General features: G+C 47.3%; 1 protein-coding gene across 5 annotated transcripts in view; it reads right to left on the reverse strand.

Annotated features, from left to right (window-relative positions):
* CEP192 (centrosomal protein 192) overlaps positions 1 to 22,894 on the reverse strand; it is a 2,773,731-nt gene that overhangs the window by 2,300,756 nt on the left and 450,081 nt on the right. For 4 of the 5 annotated variants that reach the window (XM_069620822.1, XM_069620821.1, XM_069620823.1 and 1 more), the window contains exon 8: positions 3,928 to 4,062. The exons of the other annotated variant lie outside the window; for it this stretch is intronic. In XM_069620822.1, the coding sequence (XP_069476923.1) occupies positions 3,928 to 4,062 (135 nt within the window). The remainder of the gene's footprint in view (positions 1 to 3,927; positions 4,063 to 22,894) is intronic. 5 annotated transcript variants of the gene reach the window in all.

The following is a 22,894-nucleotide window of genomic DNA, read 5'->3' on the forward strand; positions in this document are numbered from 1 at the left end:
TGTTAGTGCTTACCCAAATAAGCTCTTACCCCCACTTGGTCGACACTTCTCCCTTGAGCTGTAGCTATGGAAAACGTGACAAAGCCCTGCAGGTCTCCTGTAAGAAAATTATGGCATCGTTTTGCATAAAGTTGGTCCAGCCCTCACCATCCATATGCTTCAGTAGCCCAGGTATATTCCACATTAACAGTTTCAAATGAATTTGAGAATTAGCCCTACTCTTTTTTTACTGCTATGCCGATGTTCTGTAGAATATGCAAGGTGGTGATCCCAACCTTCCTAGCAGTGGATGCTAGTACCTCCTGTCATTCAATGTGCCCCAACACAGTTGTTCATCACTTCCCCTTGCTTGTCACTCTCTGCCGAGTTTCCCCTTGCTGGTCACTCTCTGCCAGGTTTCGACCCATCAGATCACATGACCCGCCCTCTAACTCTCCTTCCACCACTGAGGTCAATTTAGGATCATAAAGCTTTCCAACATTGGTGCCAAGCGATGGGGTAGGGTTCGACCTTGGGCTCAATCCCGTATGTTCAATCACACCTAACAAATGCTCTATAAATAAAATAAATATAAGTGCCCAACACTTTCTGGCCACCCCCTGACCTGACCCCAATGCTAACTCCAGCCCTGGTGGTTTTAGCTGAAGGTTCATTAAGGGAGACAGTATGCTCAAGTTTATCGATATCTCCAAATGACTCTGCGGTAGGGCCCTTTGTTACATAGACAGTAAGGCATACACCCTCAAGTAGTAACTTATCTTGTTTCACTGTTAGTTCTGCTAAAATGCAAGCACGCCCCCCACACTGTTTAGAGAGACCCCTGACTTGCAGAGCAACAATATGCCCTCTTTCCTAACCTAGATCTGATGCCACAGCCAATGGGGTAGACCTAGTGTGATCAGGCACCATTACAACCTCCACCCCTTTACCAGAGAGAAGATCTACTAGTTCTTTTGTTTTGGGATTACTGGGGTTACTGGGTATTAAAGGTTTATTACTTTGAACAGGAACAAAATATTGTTTCCCCTCACTTTAGGAAGGGCTTTTAGAGACTTCAACCTGGGAGAATAGAACCTACTCCTGCCAAGTCAGTCAAAGATACTTTACCAGCACCAAGAGCTAGCAGTTCCATGTGAAAAGCATACCGCCAAAAAGGCAGTTTTCACAGAAAATAGCAGCAAAAGGTTGTGTGTGGCCCCGCAATCCATGTAATGGATGTGGGGGACACCCCTGCTCACCATGTGTGGTGTAACGGGGACACTTTTAACCGGGTCACACCACAGCCTTTTTGCTGCGATTTTTTGTGAAAACAGTCTTTTTTGGCTGCAACCTTTTCACTGGACACCAAGCTAGCTTGGCCTTTATGAACATGTCTGCCTGTGTAGCTAGCTGCTTGGGCGACACCGGAACATTAGCCGCCTTTTTAGGGGGTGAGGTACTGATTTGTTCCAAGTAGCCGTTTAGCTCGACCACACAATTAGCAGCAGAATGATCAATCCTTTTCAATATGGAGCTCATTATTTGAACATGATTGTCATGCGGTAGGGAATCAAGATCGAAGAGTAAGGATTTTATCTCATTCATCATAGCATTTGTTTGATCGATAGGGTCAGTTGATATAGTCGCCTGTTTGCCCTGTTGGAGGTCAAGAGGGGTTGTTAGTCGCTTTATAAAGAGTTGCTCCGTAAAACAAAACAAACGAGCTAAAACCAACCACTGTGACCAACAATACTGCTAAAATGAACCAATCCTAAAATAATTAAGATAACCTAATTAAATAACTTCATAACATCGCAATGCAACACAAGCCTAAAAAACATGACTTCAGTTTCCCTAGTTATAAAATTATAAAAACATAGAAAGTGTGCAAAATGCCTGTACCTGCGCTCTTCATTTTCAATTCTGGCAAGCCCTAATGGATGCGCAAAAAGAGAAACCAAAACTATGGGTTCTTAAATACCTAAAAGCATCTTTCTATGGCAGGGAAAATGTTCAATACTTAGGGCCAAAAAGCTAAAACAAGACGTACAACTCTCCAATAATGTCCAAATATGCCCTTGAGTAGTAAAACAAAGATAAGTAAATTGCCTGGGAATAATACATCACAAAATTGATCAAGCATGGAGAGCGAGGAACGCTTGACCGGCACCCAAAAGCTGAACCCCTCCACCCCCACCACACTTCGTACAAGACTCGTAATACGAAATAGGACAAGCCTTGAAGCCTGTTTTAGCGAAGTCTGATAGGGTCAATAGTATACTTCAATTCAATGTGTAAAGATTGCTGGAAAAACCACAAGTAATTTAACTCCCTCAAAATAATAACAGTGAGTGTGGAACAATTCACTTTTCAATCAGATGACGCTTAATTTAATAGTCACACAAGAGCTTGAGGAACCTTTTAATGAATTGATGCTTAAAATTGTGGAGGTATGAGAATGACTCTCAAACAGTACTATGAATAAGGACAATGAGACACCTTCATCGGGCCGGCATAGAGAAGCTGAACAGGAAGCCACAAGGTGAGGGGAAGGAAAACCCAAAGTTCCGAGCCAGAAGGACCGACAGGTTTGTTGCCGAAGTTGCCCTCAGGGGACCCCAGAACCCGTGAACTGCTTGCAAGGCAGGACGTACAACCAGAGAGAGAGACACCTGTGGAAACCGCTGCAGACCCTGCCATTCACCAGGGAGCTGCCAGAGCCTTGCTGGGGAAATGCTGGTACCGGTAAACAGAGAACCGGTACGGTGGTTAACTAGAATGTGTTGCGGGGTCTGGGGAAGCTCAAGGGTGAATATACAAGAGTTGAAGAAGAGGGACTGGGACACAAAAGAGACTGAAAGTTGCATACTTAGCAAGAGTGTGAACCAAAGGGCAAACAAACCTAGAAGCAGAGGGTCTGGGACGCTAGAGTTGCATAATTGTCAGGAGAGTAAACCAAGGGGAACCTGTGCGAGACAGGTACCTGCAACCATATCGGGTACCAAGGTCTAAAGCCAGGACGGTCTGGGACCCAGCAGAAGAGACATTTTAGAAGGAACACCTTTGCTAGTCAGGGACACACGGCCACCTAGAAGATTGGAAACCACAGGAGCAAAGACTCTGGAACAGATTAAACTAAACCTATACTTGGTAGAGGAGTATGTCAAATTAGAGGGATTGAAGCACTGGGAATACAAGAGGCAATTCTTTGTGTGTTATCCAGTGTCTTGGATGAATAACATACTCATGGGAAAGGAGCATTACACCAAGCTTTGGAACGTGCCATTTCTTAACATTACTTTGAATCCCTTTATTACCAACGAACCTGGAGACTTTTTAGTTTACTAAGAACACAGAGAACAGTGTTTATTTGAAGTAGAGACATTCCTTGCACAGTTATATCAGTATATTAGTGTTAAGGGCAGAAGTATGTTGTCTTTGAAGACGACAGGGGCTGACAATTTTTAGCTTTGGACTTCGACATTTTCACTAGTTTCTTTAGAGGCAGGCAAACCCCTCTGTCTTATCGACACAAAGGTATTTTTCCAACCCTTTATTTTCCCTTTGATAAAAGTGTTAAAAATTATGCCACCCTTGTGACAGACTGATTTACTGTACATAAACCATGACACATCATCTTGGAGATGGCATTAAACACCAACACTGAAGGTTATCTGGTCATGGGACATGTGGAGTATGTTTAAATATTGCATGCACATGGGCAGTGCAGTTGCACATATTGCCACACCATGGAGAGAGTGGAGCAGTGGGGGGGGGGGGGGGGGCAATAAGTGTGTGGGAGGTGGCTCAGAGGTGCAGGTAAATGGGTTCACTGCAAAGGGTACATTGTATTTTGAACAAGATTTGAAAAATTGATGAGAAGTACTATACTTACAATTATTCACAATGTAACTACAGGAAGTCTAAATGCAAATGTTTAGTACATACCGCCGGTCTTGAACCCTTAGTCCATATATGTCGCAGAGAATCTTCTAGCTTGTAACCTTTATCTGTTCCATGACTAGGAGGACTTGAATCCATACCAGTGGCACCCATGCGAGGATGGGTCATCTGGCAATTATCCTACAATATTTATTATAGCATTTTAGGAAACGCAATGCATTAACATGAGGTTTTGAGTGCACCTTAAACACATTAAAAGGAATGTACACATTTATTTAAAAAAAAAAAACTCATGAAATAGACATTCATGAAAAGAAAATTACAGACAAGTTTCAACAACCATTACAATTTACATGAACATTGTTCTCAAGTCCTCCATGCAGACTTAAGAAAAAAATAAAAAGCACAAGTATATCTCCAGTAGTCTTCTCTTCCCATTAATGACGTGAAAAAAGAGCAAATCAAAAAGGTATTTTCTTTGTAGTTTTACACACGATGCAGAGTTCCAATGCAGACTAAAGAGAATCTGCATTATCTAAAACCAATTACAAACCCTCGAGAATTGGAAAGTTGTACACAACTGCCTAATGAACTTTGTACTCCAGAAGCAAAGAAAAATCCTGAAAGAAAACAACTCACCATAGGCAGCTGCATTTCTAGAGAGCTTTCCCTGCCCACACTAGTCTAGTGGGGCAACTATCCTGTGCACCAACGACATCTCAACACTTCTGCTCCTTTCCCACTTTGTGTCACGGCATGCACCCAGGGTACTTATCAAGGATGGCTTTATCCCCAGTGGTGCCTGGCAACTGCCAGGTTAGGACACATTCAGCGTTCACACCGTACCTTTCCTCGCCAAGACACCAGCATGGCGGCCATCATGTTGGGGGCTATGCACAGCCAGTGGCAAAGTTGCCTGCATGCAGAGTACACTTGGCTTGGCCAGTCTCCATGTACAACCACAGCATGGTGGCTGAGAGTCAATTTCGCCAGTGTGATTAAACACAGAGCTGCCAGGGACAACCAGTCACAATTGCTTTCAGCAACAGTAAAAAGGAGGCGCTGCTGGTTCCAAGTCCTCCAAGTTCCGCTGGCCTGTCCCCGCTTGTGTACCCAGTTCCTTGTTCCACCAGTCCTCTCTGCCCTCTGTTCAGATGCCCTTCATTTTCAGGTTCACCCTCTCTGTGTGGAGTTGCTTTTCCTCCACTCTCTGTGGGATAACTCCTCATCCAGACATCTGGCACTCTGTATACTCACTGTTGTGACGCCATTATCAACTTCTTATGGCGGTTTGGGGGGGTGGGGGGGGTGAGTGGTTCTGTACTTGGCATTGGCAGGTTTGCTGACCATCCTGGTTGAAGTATGCATCTCAACCAGGATGCTGGATGATTCTTCTGTTACAACTGTCCTCAGTACCATAGCGGGGCTATCTGCAACGTGGCAACATCAGAAGCTCTACAGCTTTGATGACAGGTGTGAAAACAGCGCAGGACAAAGCTTGACATTTGTGATGCTGTGTGATCTACCGACCACTCAAGACTCCCTATATGCTGCAACACCTTTATGATCTAACCATGCAAGGAGTGAGAAACCTTGGGGTAATATTCCATGCAGACCCCGAGAATCCTCTTTTCATGTGTCCAGGGGAGGGGCATTGTTATGGATTCCAACCCTGGGGGCAGACAAGCGAGAACGATCACCTGAATAGGTGAGTCTGGGGTTGCACTCATGGGAGTACCCTAGGCGAGATGCGGTATCCCAACTGGACGGTAGGTGAAGAGATCCCAGAAGCCTTTACGGGTTATGCAGGTCCCAAACCCAAGAAAAGGTCAACATGTCAGCCCAGAACAATCCCTGGAAAATGGGAAAATAAACCAAGACAACCATCATGCCAACATCTCTTCGTCTTTCCCCAACTCTGATCATGGGAAGTGTTATACAGACCAATGCTCTCATGTCCAGATGTTTAAAATAGGGAGTAATCCGACACCAAGAAATTCACCTTTGGAATACAAAACCAGGGCCAGGGGTATTCCCTCACACCTTTGCCTAATTGCCTTTTAATATTACCTGTGAATATCAACTCCCATCTTGTTGGATCTCCCCACCCAAATTTCCAACAAATACTGAGACGAGGAGGAGGCAACTAAGATCAGTAAAGATTACCCAGAGGAATAAAATGAGAAAAATAATGGCAACCTTCCCTAGAAAGAACACTGGTTGTCTCACTAAGAGTTAGAGAGAGTCAGGCATTCAATAGTGATCACTCACAGCGTGTGGTCTTGCACAAATGGATGAGCGAGCTGGGGATGCAGTGCAGACTGGAGGATCCCAGGAGCCGAGAGAAGCAGGCTCTGCAGGCTGGAGGATGGGTTGCAGACATGCTGGCCCTGTGTGGTTAAGGGCTGGAGCGTGGCAAGGGAGCCGTGCCTCCAAGAACCAGGAGAAACGCAGCCTGCACTCTGCCAGTCAAATTCGGGAGAGTGCTCGTCCCCTTGGGGCCTGTGTCAACCCAAAGGGTGTCTGAGGGGCAGGTGGCGAGACCTTGACCTCAACCCTGCATATCCTGAAGCGACTGCCTCTCAACGTGACACTACACGGTGAGTTTCGTGAAGAATATGAGAAAATCTGGAGTATGCGTTTGTATGAGTGCGGAGTGGGAAAAAGGCGCTAACAGTAAAAGCAGCACGGAATTGAAAGTAAACTATAGAAAAGCTGAAAGTGCAGCAAGAGCAAAGCAGAAAGGAGCAGAATGTAAAGCGAAAGGCAGATCAGAGTGGAAAAGCAAGTAAATGTAAAGAAAAGCAAAAGGGTGCGAGTGACCCATAACAGTACAGAGGGTGCAAGGTAGCACAAGTAGTAGTAGAGGAAAAGTGCGGGGGCATGATAAAAACGAAGGCAACAGTGCAAGTGTGCACAGAAAGGAAAGAATAAGTAAAGGGGTGCAGGAAGCATCTGAAGAAAAAAGGTACAAAGAAAAGTAAGAATAAGAGTAAGAAACAAAGAGGGGGAAATGATCAGAGTGGTAGCACTTAGGATAAGCAAAGAGCTTGGCTTTTTCGAAAGCCTTCGATTTGACCCCATGAGAGGATGGAAGATAATAAAGTCTGTATATAAAAGAAAAAGTTACATCCTGACCAGATGAACTTGCGTTTGGAATAAGCGGGGAATAAACCTGGGGAAGGGCACCCTGTGAAACCTAAATGTAACGGATATATTTTGTTTTGTGTTTGAATTGATTATCTGTATAGCGCCTATAGACAAAATGTTTCAAAGCGCTTCAAGGCAGGAAAGGAACAAGGGAGAATACAGCGAACATTCCAACAAGACCCTGATACAATCAGAATGTGAAAAGTAACTATCATAAATCAGCCTGGCGACATTTCAGATAGTGCAAGTGCTATAAACAAAGATGGGGCTGGTGGGGAGTGAGGGAGAGAAGAGAGACAAGCGGCTACATTACTATGCCTGACAATTGAGGTAGTACCGGAATTCAACAAGAGGGGGGGGGGGGGCGGTTTAAGAGGGTTGGAGTGAGGGAGAAGAACAAATCAAGCGACAATCATACTAGGCCTGACGACGATTTAGATAGTACTGGGGTGGAGGGGTAGGAGAGCAAAAGAATGGGGGAGAGACAAACTGCTATCAAATCAGGTCAGGAGACAATTAATGATAGAGAGCTAATTACATTAAGGAGGGGGAGGGGGGATGAGGGGTGGGTAGGAGACAGACATGCTGCTACCAATTGAGGTAGTGCCGGAAAAACTAAACAGGAGGTGGAGGGGAGGGGGCAAAACACGCCACTATCGTACTATGCCCGATGACATTTCAGATAGTGCAGGGGGGTGGGGCGGGGCGGGGAGGGCAAGCAAGCTATCATATATGTCAAGTGACATACCTGAAAAGCATGAGTGCTAAAGGATAAAATGAAGAGAGGGGGAGAGGGTGGGAGAAGAGGGATAAACGTGGGCAGACATGTCGAGAACAGCAGTGCAACAAGGGAGTGGGAGGAGTGAACAGGGACAATACAAGGGACTAGAGGGGTGAGTTATAAACAGATTCAGGAGACAGAAATAACAAAGATGAGAGGACAACCAAATGCAAACCAGGAATTACAGTAGAGGAAGTTAAGAGCATGATTCAAGTGCCAACATGAGTTCAAGAAGCAGTGGAAGTCTCACATGAAGTTCAAGCGAGTGTGAGACCCCAAGAGTCAACGAGTAAAAGACAGAAATCCTGTGTTGGCCACAAGACAGTGCTAATGGGTAAACAAGTATCAAGACTGCTCCTGAAGAGGGGTCGATGGGGGCAGAGAGGTACAGTAAGGTGACCAGAAGGGGGTGGGGAGCACAAAGGTAAAACAGGGGGCACACAAACATCACAGGGGGAAGATGTGTGGTGGCACGTACAAACCAAACAAACATGGGGGGGCTGTGGAGAAGAGGGGGAGGGGGACACGAACATCACGAGGAGCAAGGGGACCAGGGGGAGGGACACTATCACCACAAGGGGCAATGGAGGGCAGGCGGACACAATCAAAGATGAGGAAGCTGGAAGAGGTCCAAGCTCTGGGAAGGGTACCCAGAGAGGTCTACCAAAAAAAGCATAGTGTATTCTGATAAAACTGACTGTTCTAAGTTGGAAGGGGCCTGAGCTTGGGGAAGGGAACCTTAGGAAACCCAACCAAGTTGGAGACCTATTAATTTTCTTTATAGTGTTCCAAGGATTGAAGCGTGAGGAAGGGAACCCTGAAAAGCTTAAAAAAGGAACTGTGCTGAAAATCAACACTGGGAAATCAATCCTCCTCCCGTTCGACAAAAACAGACGACGAGGTGGAGAGATTCACCCGACTAGGAATGAAAGTGAGCCTGACCACCCTGCGATATCTGGGCATCAATGTTACACGAGACCTCGACACCACGTACAACGCCAACTTCAGCCCCCACCCCCATGTTAACACTACGAGATGATATGACAAATTGGGCTAAACTTACAATCTCATGGATGGGGCGCCTAAACGCTATTAAAATGGTGATTCTTCCCAAAATTCTGTATCCGTTTCAGATGCTCCCTATAAAGATACCCAAAGAATTCTTCACTGAAATAACGAAGAAGTCCATGATGGCTTTCCTATGGCAAGACAAAAAACCAAGGGTCCCCAAAGCCCTTCTTTACCTCAAGACAGACGCGGGAGTGGGTCTCCCCAATCTGGAAGCATATTACAAAGCGGCCCAGTTCCGAATAATAATCCCACACCCGAGACAGTGAGCGGACTTACAATGGATAGCCCTGGACAATTTCCACCTTCGTCCGTACACTGTTGGTGAATGGCTATGGGGCCCTGGACCCCAACTGCGAAACAGCATTCGAAATCATCCTATACTCGGAACCATCTGGGCAATCTGGAAACCGAATAAAGCCATGAAAGGGATCACGATCTGGCCTTCTCCCCTAGGACACATCTGGGTTCCAGGGATACGTGACGACATATCTGAGCCACTAAGCTACCAGTCTTGGTATGAGGCAGGTCTGGAACGAGCTGGACAATTAAGGAGAAACAAAACCTTCATAACTATACAAGAACTAGAGAACGCACTCCATAGAGGACGCACTCCACATAGGCCCGCTGTCTGTCTTCCAATACCTAAAGCTGAAGGGAGCAATGACCCGCGAGAAATGGAAAGACTAACTACAGAGGGACCACACGCCCTTTGAAAAAATATTCGACACCTTCGTGGGCTCTAGAGGCCTGATAAGCACCATGTACAATGCTCCGATAACGACGGACATAGCTCCTTCAACCAAATTGAGGGACAGATGGGAAGCTGATCTGGGTGGACCCCTCCATGAGGAGATGTGGCTACGCATATGTAGACAGACGGCCAAATCATCGATATCATGCCAATATAAACTCCATGCAATTAAACTCCTCTACAGGTGGCAGTATGACCCGCTAGACTGGCTAAAATGTATCAAGGAGCTAACCCGCAATGCTGGAGGGGGTGTGGTCAAGAAGCGAATTACTGGCACATGTGGTGGGGCTGCAATAAAGTCCAGGCTTATTGGGACGAGGTTCTCAGCTGGATCAGGGACCTCGACGAGGAAGAAAGGGAGAAACACCCCCTACTGGTCCTCTTCGGCCTTTGAGGAAGAAGAAACAATTTTAGAAGCTCCCAAGATGACTTTGGGCCCCCTGATGGCTGCAAGAGCTTGCCTTACAATGTTCTGGAAGAGACCATCCCTCCCCACCAAGGAGGAGTGGGAGACCGTCGCGCGAAACATCTTTAGAATGGAAGCCCCGACCGCTGCTCTACATGGACATGGTGCCTCTGCTGAAATGGAATGGGCAGACTTCCGTGCAAAATATGTCACGAGAGAACGTGTGCATAATGCCTTAATGCGATCACAACAACCTATTTGACGCCTGTGCCATTGTCAAATTGTTTTAAGAGTCCCCGAACATTCGTGCCTAATCTTGCTATATGAACTCTAAAGAACTACAACGTGAACCAAGAAAGCTATCTCTGCTCTCATCATGAGCATGAACTGAAAGGGAGGGGGGTTTGGAGCCTCTCTAATGTTTTTCTAACCAATGTATTGAATGTTATACTCCTATATTGTTCCTTCCACGCTAGATGCTATAACTCTGCATTTTTGCTCACATGAATACTGTGAAACTTTCGTCTGTAAAACCAATAAAACTCAAATTTCAAAAAAAAAAAAAAAAAAGGAACTGTGTTACATTTCTTTTATGGCGTTTGAAACTTGAATAACCTGAAACTTAGGGAAGGGAACCCCAAGGAAATTAAAGACACTGAAGGGCCCTGTGGAGAAGTTCTTACGAAAGCCCTGTTGATCGATTTCTTTGTGACGTGGACCAAACTACACATGGTAAGAAGACCACCTGAAACCAACTATGATTTCCCCCTTTTTGTTTAACCATCATCTACCTTTCCAAGAGACTTCCTATCACATTTTTGCAAAGAGTGAGGGCAGGCATAGGTTTAGATACAGACAGACTTATTTTGGACTATTAGACCACAACCATAAGAAACGATTTCAGGGAACTATCCCTTTAGAGTTATGGCCAGTCAGGCATTACACCAACCCAGGAACCTTTGTAAATAAAGATTTTAAAAACAACCCCTTTTAAGTCTGTCTCTCTCGATATCATGCCTGTCTCACAATGGGTATAATAGAGGCCTAATGGATCTGGGCATTTTCACATAGATAGCTGGACAAATTGTCAGGATGGAGTAATACAAAAACGCAAAATCACGTCAAATTCAATGGTTTCCCCAGTCCAAATAGTTGAGTTGTCACGTCCCAAGTGCCATAGTCTCAGAAGTTCCTACACTCTAAACGTTTGAAGAAAACACAAATGACAGCTCTTCGGGGTGATTCCCTGGTTCAGTAAAAGAAGTCCTTCACTAGCAGGACATCTTCCAGGCTTTGGGAAGGTTGATGCACTATACACCAATCAGAATAACTTCTTCCCCTTACCTTAGCATAGGAATACAACTCCCAACAACATTCCCAATAACACTCACATATGGCTATGTTGTGAAGGCAAGCGTCCCCACACAGCACGATCCTCCCCGCAATGAGAGACAATAAAGGACTCTCCCAAAATGGGAATAAGGCCAAGACAGAGTGCGGGTGAGCGTAAATGGGGGTTTATCAATCAGAATAGGGCATGCAAAGGACTCTGCAACCTCCGAGAGCGCTCTGTCCGACAATAGCAAAGACAGGCGTATATATTTACAAAAAGCGTCATAAGAACCTACACACTATAGGGGGCACAAGTTCATGGGGATTGGGTGGTGATGACTAACTATAGGTGCTGCTGTGATGTGGTTGGCTTTGGCTGGAAGACGTCACTGGGCAGCCTCGTGGGTTGGGCTGGGCCTGGCAGGGTGGCAGAGTTCATCCAGGCGGTGTTGTGGGGCCATCGCGGCCAGTGGCAGAGATGAATGTCTTTTCTTGACTTGTTAGCCCTAAGCCGTGCACACCGCAGTCATTCAAACATTCTGGTATTATCTTCTTTAGTAAATCTTTCGATAGGTTATACAACAGGTTAATGCAACACAGGAGGAATGCACCTTGTGAGGGGACTGGAGGTAATACGTCAGGGCATGGTTACCAGTGTCCTGTTGACCGGGGCCATAGGTCGAGGGGCTAAGCTTCAGGGCCTGGGACGGGTGGTGCATGTCTTTCTGCCTTGTTAGAAGTTGTTATGGATGTTCCGCTGTGTGTTGTCAAAGTGTTGGGTGTCTTGATTGCACGGGGCCATAAGTCTGAGATGGTCCGGTGGGTTGTGAGGTTTACGAGGGGGCGCGTGTGTTCAGGCAGAGGTTTACTGCTGTGCTGTAAATAATGCATGTGGCAGGTGGTGGCCTTGGGTGCTACAGAGGGGGTTACAAATCTTTGAAGCGACTCCAGTCTGGTTGGGGGAGGTAACGCAGCGCGGCGCGGTCTCTGCTCTCATGCCTTGGCAGCCTTCGTAGGGTGGGAGGGGGAATGGCCTTGCACATATTTCACAAAGGTATCTCCCTCGTGTGTTGCCGATTTAGGTAAAGACATCACAAACAGTTGAACACTCTATAATACTTATTCAAAACATTACAAGACATGCATTTAAACTTTGCTGGATGTGTTTTGATTATACCCAGTCTGAGTACCTTATTCATACATTATGTTTTAACAAGTACAGTATTTAGTTATATGCATATATATTTGCAGTAAGTGAGGTAGAGTTAGGATTGGTGGAGAACATAGAAAGTAACCCGCCCCTTGTCCGTGACGGTGGTGGCGCATGTGGGGCCTAGACATGCACACATGACATGTGCCTTCTCGTGCGTTCTTCACATGGGCCCTTTGTATGGTTACATTCGTTTTCTTGTGTCCTCTAGCAGCATTAGTTCAGTTATGGCGCGAGCCCATGGGGTGTAAGTTTTCCAGTCATACACGTAACAAACAGATTCCTGGTGCGTTCCGTTATTATTAGTACCCAACTGCAATGGTATATGCTCACCATCGCTTATATCAGGGGAGCATGATCTCTTGTAATTATACATCTTACAGGCTTTGTAATATAAGGGATTTTATGGAAGAAAAGCATCCTTTGCAAGTAGTCTCAACATTAATATGCAAAGATTGTCTGTCATATAACGACCAGTTTACTGTTCTTTTCATTTGCCTAGGCCTGCTGGCCGGGTCACGCTGGGAGCGATGATACACTGCGGGAGGTGAACTGTTACAATGTTAGTGTATTACACTAGCTCATGTCCGTCTTGTTCGTGGGAACGTGCTCGCAGCGGATCTACCAGGGTGCTGCGGCAACAAGGAGGACTGAAACCCTCCAAGGGTGGGGGCCGCGCTACAGTGCGCTGAGCTCACACCATCTTTACCAGACAAAATGGTTTCTAGGCCTAGCTAAATTTTAATACGTGTGGGCAATTAATACGTGCGGGCAATGTCTCCAGTGGGTGAACCCTCCACCACCTGGGCCCGGGTGGCATGAGGGGACGCCCAAAGGACCCATAGTCCTCACCTGGGGAGAAAGCGTAGGCGAGGGGGGTCTTCTTGGACCAGTCCTCCCCTACATTTGTCTAAGGTTGATGGGAGTTGCAGTCCAAAAACATTTGGTAAGTCAAAGGCTGCAGGCCACTGGGGTATAACTAAGATTAATAAGAGCAAGAATTCCCCCTCCCCCTAGTGTACTTGTCAGATTTCAGTTATATTAGTTTTATTCCCACACCAGCCAGAGATCATTCTCGAGGGATCCAGACCAAAACAGGCATGTCTCTGTTCTTTTTCCTCCAGTGGGTCACTGATTTGTACCTGTGTACATACCACATCCTCCAGCAGGCAGACAACCAAGCTCCTCCCTAGGAGAGGTCTAGCTTGAGCTGCAACGTGTTTTCCTCTTAGGAGGACCTGTATGAGTGACTGATCTATAGCTGTCAGAAAACAGTCTACTTGCTGTCTCCTGCAGTTCATTTAACTCCTCTAATGCCCCTCTGGGCTGCCGTCCAAAAGTCCTAAATACCGGTCCATTTTGTAAGAAAAGTCTTAACACTGTTTCTAACTGCTCCATGTTACTTAAAAATGTCCTGGATTGGCTAAGCTATTTCCTGCTCAACTGCGGACCACTGAATTGATCAGGGTGTTTTCTTTGTTCAGACTCTGCCCTTCTCTCATCATTATACCAAAGTGCTGTGGCTTCCTAGCAACTTTGCTAGTAATCAAAGCTTTATCAGTAATCCACACACTAGCCAAAGGCCTATGAACCCCCATCAACATCTACGATTAAGGTGAAACTGTCCCACCGTCAGCACATATCCCCAACTCTCTACTCTGTGGGTTACCATCTCCAACATTTGGAGGGGAAGGGAAAGGTTCAAGGTGGAAAGGTCCAACTCCTCTCAAGCCCGCCTGGTTCTTTTTGAGTATGGCATACATTTGTGAACAGAAGCCCAGGCCCGCTGCGAGGCTGGGACTTCAACTGCCTAGATCGCTACAAGCAAACAGATTTCTGCCAACAGAGCGGCTGCACCAATATGCGGGAGCAGTGGGGAGAAAGGAGAAGGAGGAATGGGGAGCCAGAAGCCCGTAGATCCTACCAAGAGGACCCAGGGGTACGTGAATTTTGTCTGCCAGCGGTGTACTTAGAGAAGGGCAAGCATGCCCCCCACCGAAGACTCATGGATCCAGGTGGGCCGGTCACAAAATCTTCCCCTCCGAGGTGGGGGATGATTAGAGGGACTGGAAAAAGCCCCAGTTATCCACCTTGTGCCGTTTGCACCTGTGCTGGCTTGGGGGATCTGTCCGGTTGTCTGGACAGTCTCTCCTGGAAGCCCCTGAAGCCTCTGAAGGACGGCCCCTTGTCAGAGCGCTGATGCGTTTAGCTGTAGGTCTTGGGCGCGGACTTAGTGAGGATAACTATTTCGCTGTCTGTGAGCTATTCTTTTTCTTAACGAGTTCCTCATCTGTTGTTGAATGAACAGGTCACCACCCCTCAAAAGGCAGGTCTAGCATGCGTTCCTGCAGACCTGGGTTGAATTTTGTCACCCTGAACCAAGCCATCCTTCTCATGTCCATGGCAATACAAATGGCTCGGCCTAAGGTGTTGATGTGGGCCATCGTGGTCTCCATTATGTCTTGTACCACGATCGTGGCCTCCACCAGCACAGCCTTGAGGCGAGCTTGGCTGTGTGTGGGGAGCTCAGCGAGGAAATCTTCAATTTCCCGCCCCAACATCTGATTGACTGTCGCCAACATGGCGTCAGCATTTGCCTGGCGCAGGTGGAAAGTTGCATTAGAATAAATGTTCTTCCCGAATGCCTCCAAAAGCTTTTCCTCCTTGCCCAGGAGTGCAAAGGTCGAGGCTGCCAAGGAGCATTGTGGCTTGGAGTAAACTGATGCTGCTGCTATCACTGAGGAGTGTGGTTGGGGGTGTGCCAACAATAATAGGGGATCCCCTTCCGTTTGCCTGTACTTCGCATCCAGACACCTATTGGTAGGTTGGGTAGAGTGTGGCTTGAGCCAACCTTTTTGCCCAGAAAAGATAAATAAAAAAAGAAATAATAACATTTAAAAAAAAAAAGACATCCTGGGTCATATGTATAGATTTCTATCAGTAAAATATAAGAGGAAGAAATTCAAAACGGAATGGAAGTATTGGAGTTATGGAGGATGGAAGAGGATTTACAAGATACCCCCTCCCGGCCCAAAGACAGCAGGCAGACCACTGTTGTCACATGCTCTGACCCATTATATACACCACTCTGACGGTTCAGGAATATCTCACCTCTATCAGTTGCAACACCAGCAGGACAGCCTCCCCTAATAAGGTAGTAACCCTCACCTGCAGTGTCAAGGTACACAAATCCCGTTTATATCCTACCTGCCACTGCTCCCCCTCCACAGTCATAGTCATAGTCTGTTCAGTATTCAAACAATCGCCTTAATAGCATCTGCAGTCACTCTAGCTCACAAGCAGAAGAATTTAGAGTGAAAGGCACAGAACGAGTTAGAAGACGCATTCAGGATGGCAGAGAAGGTTTGCAAGATTGAGATCATTCAAGGGGGATGGGCAGCAACCAATTATAGGGGCAGATCAGTGGAGGATGGGAGACATTCTGTTCAGGATTGGTAGTACGGTGATCAAGGATGTGCTTATTGAGAAGGAAGATGAGGAGAGAGACCAGGCAGAGGGCAGGAGGAGCAGAGGAGGAAGAACGGGATGAGGTGGGTGAAGGCCAGGTCAGGGTAGAGGGAAGGGGGGTGGGGAAAGAGGCCCCTCCAGGAGGAAAACCACTGGTAGAGTGCTTATGGGGAACTGGGCTGAGGAGCCTCTTTGGGTGTGTAGCAGTTATGAAGGGAAAACAGGTGGGGGGAAAAAAGAAGGTGACAGACTGTTGGGGCACAGCTTCCGCTGTTGCACAAAGGACCAGGAAGGACATAATATGTACCATGGCCACACATGGATAGGAATAATTTAATAAAAACACTACCATCCCTCACAGCTAGGGCAGGAAAGTGGATTTACGCATTTGAAAAGCAGAGATGGCAGGTGTTACCCCAGCTGTGGGCTGTGTGAAGCGTGTTTGTGGCAATTTTGGGAGATCAGGCGGACACCATCTGAGCTAAATCACAGTATCCCGTGGTGTGATTAGAGAATGATCTTCAAGACGGTGGCCATTTTTATTATATCAGAGCCCAGGTGTGGGCGGTGCATATATCCAGATACACCAGATATCCAGTCAATAATGCAACGTACCATGCGGGATGATGAGGACCCATCTTGGTACATTTAACATACACAAGAGATTTGGAGAGCAAAATCGAGTGAACCGTGAGATCAGTCAATTGTATTTTTCGATTTTGTGGTGACGAAAGGGCTCCCCAAAGAAATGCAGAAGCCCCTCGATAAGATAGTGGGGATTGAAGCGAAGGCGTGGCAGAGATACAGTCTATAATTGTGCACCATTGCAAGCGGTTGAAAGAGAAAGAAAAGGAGACAGCACATAGGGTACAGAACGAGGAAGTGAGGCTAGCGCAAAGACATTGGCGAAATTGGCAGTAGAGGGGACAGTTGTAGCCGCGCCCCCGGAAGGCCATAGAACAGGGGGTGATCTTGGAAGAGGTGCGGGCAGCACCTGCATAGGGAGGCGTAAATGGGTGCAATAGTGGGCACCAGCCACAGAATCAGGAATGACTCCTGGGAGGGTATTCCAGTGGGAGAGGGGGTCTGCAGGCCCCAGGGGAAGAAAAGTGGGTTTGGGAGGACATGCCCAAGGGGTGGAAACATGGGGCTATGGACCTGTGGGAGAATGGATAATTTCTCACAGGAGTGTAGGAGCAGACAATCGGCTCCATACAATCAGCAAATCTCCCCGTACGCGCAAGGTGTCCCTCTCTGTACCCAAAGCCCTGTTCCCAGGTAACCCCCCCAAGTGGTCCGTATGGCGCACCACCACCCATGTCCCTGCTGACTTGTAGCATACCAGCTTAGGCGGTACATCCCATGCAGCCACAAACACCCCAAGTGCCCAACAGTAATGCAGTGCCTCATGGCATGGTGACACTATCAAAGGGTCAGCATTGTCTGAGGAAATCCTTTTGTCATTCCAGGGACAAACACCCAGATTAGGACAGCCCACATAGAACTTTAGCGTTCCCAATCCCATCAGTCGCTGCCAACCAAGAAGAGGAACCATTGGTGGGTGTGGAGATTGGTAATACACCATTCGTCTTTATGGGAGACAGGTGTCACAAAATCATGCTTCAGGGAGGGGCATTTCCCTTTGTCAGGTGAGGTAACTAACATGCAGAGTTCTCTGGGGCAATAACATCTGTTCCATTCACAGGAGAACTACCTATTAAAGATAGGTCACAGCAGCCCTAAAGGTACGGTGTGTATCAGCCACTTTTACTCCATAAAAATAGGCAAATACTCCCAAAAAATTAAAATAGGAAGTAAAAATACTCCAACAAAAAATGGGAACCAGACATGTATGACCTTGTGACCCTGCTTTCACTCACACAGCTCAACAAATATGTTTGGACCAGCAGTACACATGGTACCACAGAAAGAATCTGCCATTATTAATGTGTGATTGGAAGTAGTAAGCATGCATCTTTATGTGAATGCATAACTAGGTGCAAAGACATTTTTACAAAAACATTTGTTTCCCAGTTAAAACATTTTTACCCGCTGGCAGAAATCTGACTGGTCTCCCACCTACCTCACCTGGGATCCTCTAGTCAGGTGGCCAGGGAAGGGCCATCACTTTTGGATCCCGGCCCTAGGGGTGGACAAACGAGGGAGGATCACCTCAGTGGAGGGTCACAGGGGATTGGGAGAACATCATCCAAAGGAGAGATCTGATATCCCCACTTTCCCATTCCACCACAAACCCATGTGCCTCAGCTTTCATGGGCTATTTTCAAGCCGATACCATCACACCCTACCTATTTCCAACCAATATTGGGACGAGGAAGAGGCAACCGGGAGTAGGGGAGATTTCCCATAGGAATAACATGGGAAATATAAGTGAAACCAGACGTAAAAATAACTTAAATTGTCCCATTGATGGAGTCAGGCATTCCCTAGTCGTCACATACACCCGACTCCGCTTGACTGCTTTTCCAAATATAAAAAGGTGTGGTTTTGCACAGCTGAATGAGCTAGCTGGGGACATTGTTTGGACCAGAGAAGCCACAGAGCAGAGAGCAGAGAGCAGCAGGATTGATGGCTCAGGGGATAACAGCATGCCGAGACGCTGGCCCTGTGTTTGAGGGTCTGCAGCATGGCTAGGGAGCAGTCTTTCCAGCGAGCCAGAGCACAGTATCTTGCAGACTACTGTTGGTGGGTAAAACAATGCTCGTTCCCTTGGGAACTGTGCCGGCTCCAAGGGTATCTGAGGGGCAGGTGGCGAGACCCTGATCTCAGGCCCCCACAACCAGGAGGGACCGCTTGTCCCGTCGCTGCTGAGGCAGAGAGACAGAGAGACAGAGAGACAGAGAGACAGAGAGACAGAGAGACAGAGAGACAGAGAGACAGAGAGACAGAGAGACAGAGAGACAGAGAGACAGAGAGACAGAGAGACAGAGAGACAGAGAGACAGACTCAGGTGCATGCGACCTACTGAAGCAAATCGGGCAGAAGAAAATGTATGAAGTGGCAAAGAGAGGAAAAGAGGAAACACAAGGAAACTAGTAAAGAAAGCAGAAAAAAAGAAAAGTAACAAGATTGAGAGAAACACAAAGCAGAGTGTGCAAGGGACGCAAAGGACTATATTAAAGAGGGTGCAAGCAACCCAGCAGAGTGGAAAAGGGGCCAGTGGGCACGAAGAGGTAATGAATGTGCAAGTGTGCAAGCAAAGGAAAGAAAGGTGCCAGTGGGCACAAGAAGGAAAGCCAAGCAAACAGAAGGGAACAAGAAGCGGTGCAGAAAGCCCCTGAAGGAAAAAGTCAAGAGCAGGAAAATCAAAGTTATGGCTCGGAGTGGTCACGCTTAGGAGGAGAAAATAACCTTGTGTTTTCTAAAGTCTAATGCTAACCCTTTAAGAGAACTGTTTATGAAAAACAAGGTACATCTTGACAGACTGAACTAGTGTTTTCTTTTAAGCTCAAGAGGGGCCAAAGCTAGTCTATTTTGTGTTACCGAAGGAACTGAAGCTCGGGCAAGGTAACCACATGGCATTAAAGACATGGACATTGCTTTGAGTATGGAGAAGGTCCTATGAACAGTGCCTTTTTGATTGAACTCATCCTTTTGAAGCTGTTCAACCTACCACTAGTGAGAAGACAACCTGAAATCATTCATGGTTTCCTATTTTTTGTTGAACCATCAGCTTTTGCGTTTGAAAGACTTCCTAACATTTTTGTCGAAGAGTGAGGGCAAGCATAGGTTTAGACACAGGCTGATTTTTTTATTTTTGAAATCTAGACTTCGATGTCCCTTATCAGTTAAAGGAGCCAACCCTTAAGTGTTATGGCCAGTTAGGCATCATCCCAGGAACCTTTAGAAATAAAGGTCTTGAAAACAAATCTGAGTCTGTGTGTCGCTTGATACCATGCCTGTCTCACACCGCTTATAGAATATTCTCATTGGGAATTGGACTTACATATGTACTCCTTAAAATAATCAATTTAGTCCCAACTTAATAGGGAGTAAAATACTTGCACTTCAAAAGCTCAACTGAAGCACTGGGTGACAGGGTGGTACGGGCACCATTTTTTCAACGGCATCGCCTATCAAACTGTGTGGGAGGGATGCACTCAGCAAACTGAATATGAAAATCTTGCTCACAGAGAGCGGTGGTGTGCTCCACCCCAGGCATATGTTATGTAACGCCAATGATCATGCACTGGGGAATGAAGCAGCAACTAAGGGGATACCAGTGCACCAAGACCTGTTAATATACAGGGCTAGTGTTGCTGAATGCAGTACCGAATGAAGCCAACCCGTCTGAGTGCCATCCAAGTTCCTGTTCAGGCCAGACCAGCCCCAGGCATCTCAGGATGAAAAGTTGTAATGGCTGAAGAGGGGGTGCAAACAAACAATCTCCTACTGATCTATTATGGAGGCAAGTTATCAGATGTAATATGGTAATGCCTCAGCAGTTGGTGATGGTGGCCTCTGAGCAGCTGCACTAGCATGTATCGAAGCAGCATATCGCTGCAGACATACAGGAGGAGTGGTATGTGCCCAATTAAGAGGAGATGTCGACTGTTTGTTTCTAACTGTACCGTTTGTCAGACAAATACTGGGCAAACCTACACAATGCGTGGCTCACAGCAGACCGTTGCGAGAACTGCATTTAGACTACGCCAACAGAACAGTACAACACGTACCAGTAATTATTGTTGTGTGCCCCTTCTCCAGTTGGGTTGATGCTGGACCATGTGCACATCCAGACACTAAGTCAGCGGCCAGTTATTAAGTGTGAGAAGTGTTTTCCCGCTGGAGACCGCGCAATGTCCTTAAATCCGAAAATGGCACCACCTGCTTTAATGAGATATTTAAAGAAATAACAGCTCTTAGGAATCAAGCATAAGATGTGCTCAATAGAACACTGCCAAGCCAACAGTATAGTTGAGCGGATAAATGGACTCTTAAGGGTGAAGGAACAAGTTACTTACCTGTAACTGTTGTTCTCCAGCATGGGTCTGGCATGGATTCACATGCTCATGAATATTCCCAGTCAGGCTGGGAATCCTCGGTAAAGAAAAAAAAATCAGTATCAGTTTTGTTTCTGATCTGTCTTTCTTAGTAGTAACCAATCACTGATCTCTGGGTCAAACTGCCCCAGCCAATGACTGCCCTCTCCCTAAGCCCCGCCTCTGGCAGCCATCCTCAGATTTGGTAGCACGCCAAGTGGCAGTATGACCAAGTGAAGAGCCGCAGAGGGGTAGGTGGGAGGGTTCGCATGTGAATCCATGCCAGACCCATGCTGGAGAACAACAGTTACAGGTAAGTAACTTGTTCCTTCTCCAGCATGGGGTCTGGCATGGATTCACATGCTCATGAATAAAAGAATACATAGCAGTACACACATGCACAACCACGGGAGGTGGCAACAGGCTCAACATTAAGCATCTCTTACCTCCTCACCAGGCTCACCTTAAGCGAACAGGTTGCGCAGCACTGCTTGGCATACCCTGGACTCCTCCCTGGAGGCCCGATCGACGCAGTAGAATCTTGTGAAGGTGTGCGTCGACCTCCACGTAGCAGCCCTGCAGATGTCCAGCAGGGGCACACCAGACAGGAACGCCGTGGTAGCAGCGATCGCTCTGGTCGAATGGGCTCTCGGACGGCCGGGCAGCGGTCGGTTTGCCAACCGGTGACAGTGCATGATGCAGCCGGAGAGCCATCTGGAAATGGAAGTCTTCGAGAGAGCCTTCCCTTGATTCACAGACCCAAAGTTCACAAACAGTTGTGACGTCTTCCAAAAACTCTTCGTGCGGTCCACGTAGAACTTCAGCGCTCTAGCTACATCCAGCGAGTGCAAAGTCCTCTCGGCCGGTGTCGAAGGCGACGGGAAGAAAACCGGTAACACCAAGGGCTCGTTGAGGTGGAAGTCCGACGGCACCTTGGGCATGAAGGAGGGGTACGTCCTCAGCACTACCCTCGTGTCATGAAAAGTCAAGTATGGAGGCTTGCAAGATAGGGCCTGAATCTCTCCCACTCGTCGTGCAGAGGTGATGGCCACGAGGAACGCTGTCTTCCATGACAGGAATTTCAGAGGTGCCGAATGCATAGGCTCGAATGGGGCTCCCATGAGCCTGGTCAGCACCACATTAAGCTCCCACGCCGGGGCAGGGGCCTTCACCGGCGGGAATGATCGGAATAGTCCCTTCATAAATTCCTTTACCAGGCGATGAGACTACAAGGACGCCCTTCCCGTAGTCCTGGTATATCGGGAGATGGCAGCCAGATGTATTTTTATGGAGGCGTGAGCCAGTCCAGCTTTGGCCAGCAACAGTAGGTACGGTAGCACTTGAGGGGCCGTAATCCGCAGAGGGTTAATCTTCTGTGCACGGCACCAGACGGAGAACCCCTTCCATTTAAGACCATAACACTTGAGAGTTGAGGACGCCCTGGCCTTTGCAAGAAACTCTCTGCAATCAGCCGGGATATCGTACCCTCCAAACTCTAGTGTTGCAGGAGCCAGGCCTGCAAGTTCAGCGACTGTGGGTTGTGGTGTAGAATGGCGCCTCTTTCTCTGGAGAGAAGATCCGCGTCCGCCGGCAGCCTGACTGGCGGGGACGTTGACTAGTCCAGAAGGTCCGGGAACCAGACCTGCTTCGGCCACGCCGGTGCGACGAGGATCATCCTGCACCTGGACTTCTTGAGCTGGCTGATGAGGCGGAGCAGCAACGGCAATGGAGGGAACGCGTATAGAAACAGGCCGTCCCAAGGGAACGAGAAAGCATCGCCCATGCTCCTCGGCTGTGGGAACATGCTGGTGAACCTCTGGCACTTGGAGTTCGTAGCCGT

Source organism: Ambystoma mexicanum, chromosome 5q (genome assembly GCF_040938575.1).
Source record: "Ambystoma mexicanum isolate Mex_15411 chromosome 5q, UKY_AmexF1_1, whole genome shotgun sequence".
Lineage (NCBI taxonomy): Eukaryota > Metazoa > Chordata > Amphibia > Caudata > Ambystomatidae > Ambystoma > Ambystoma mexicanum.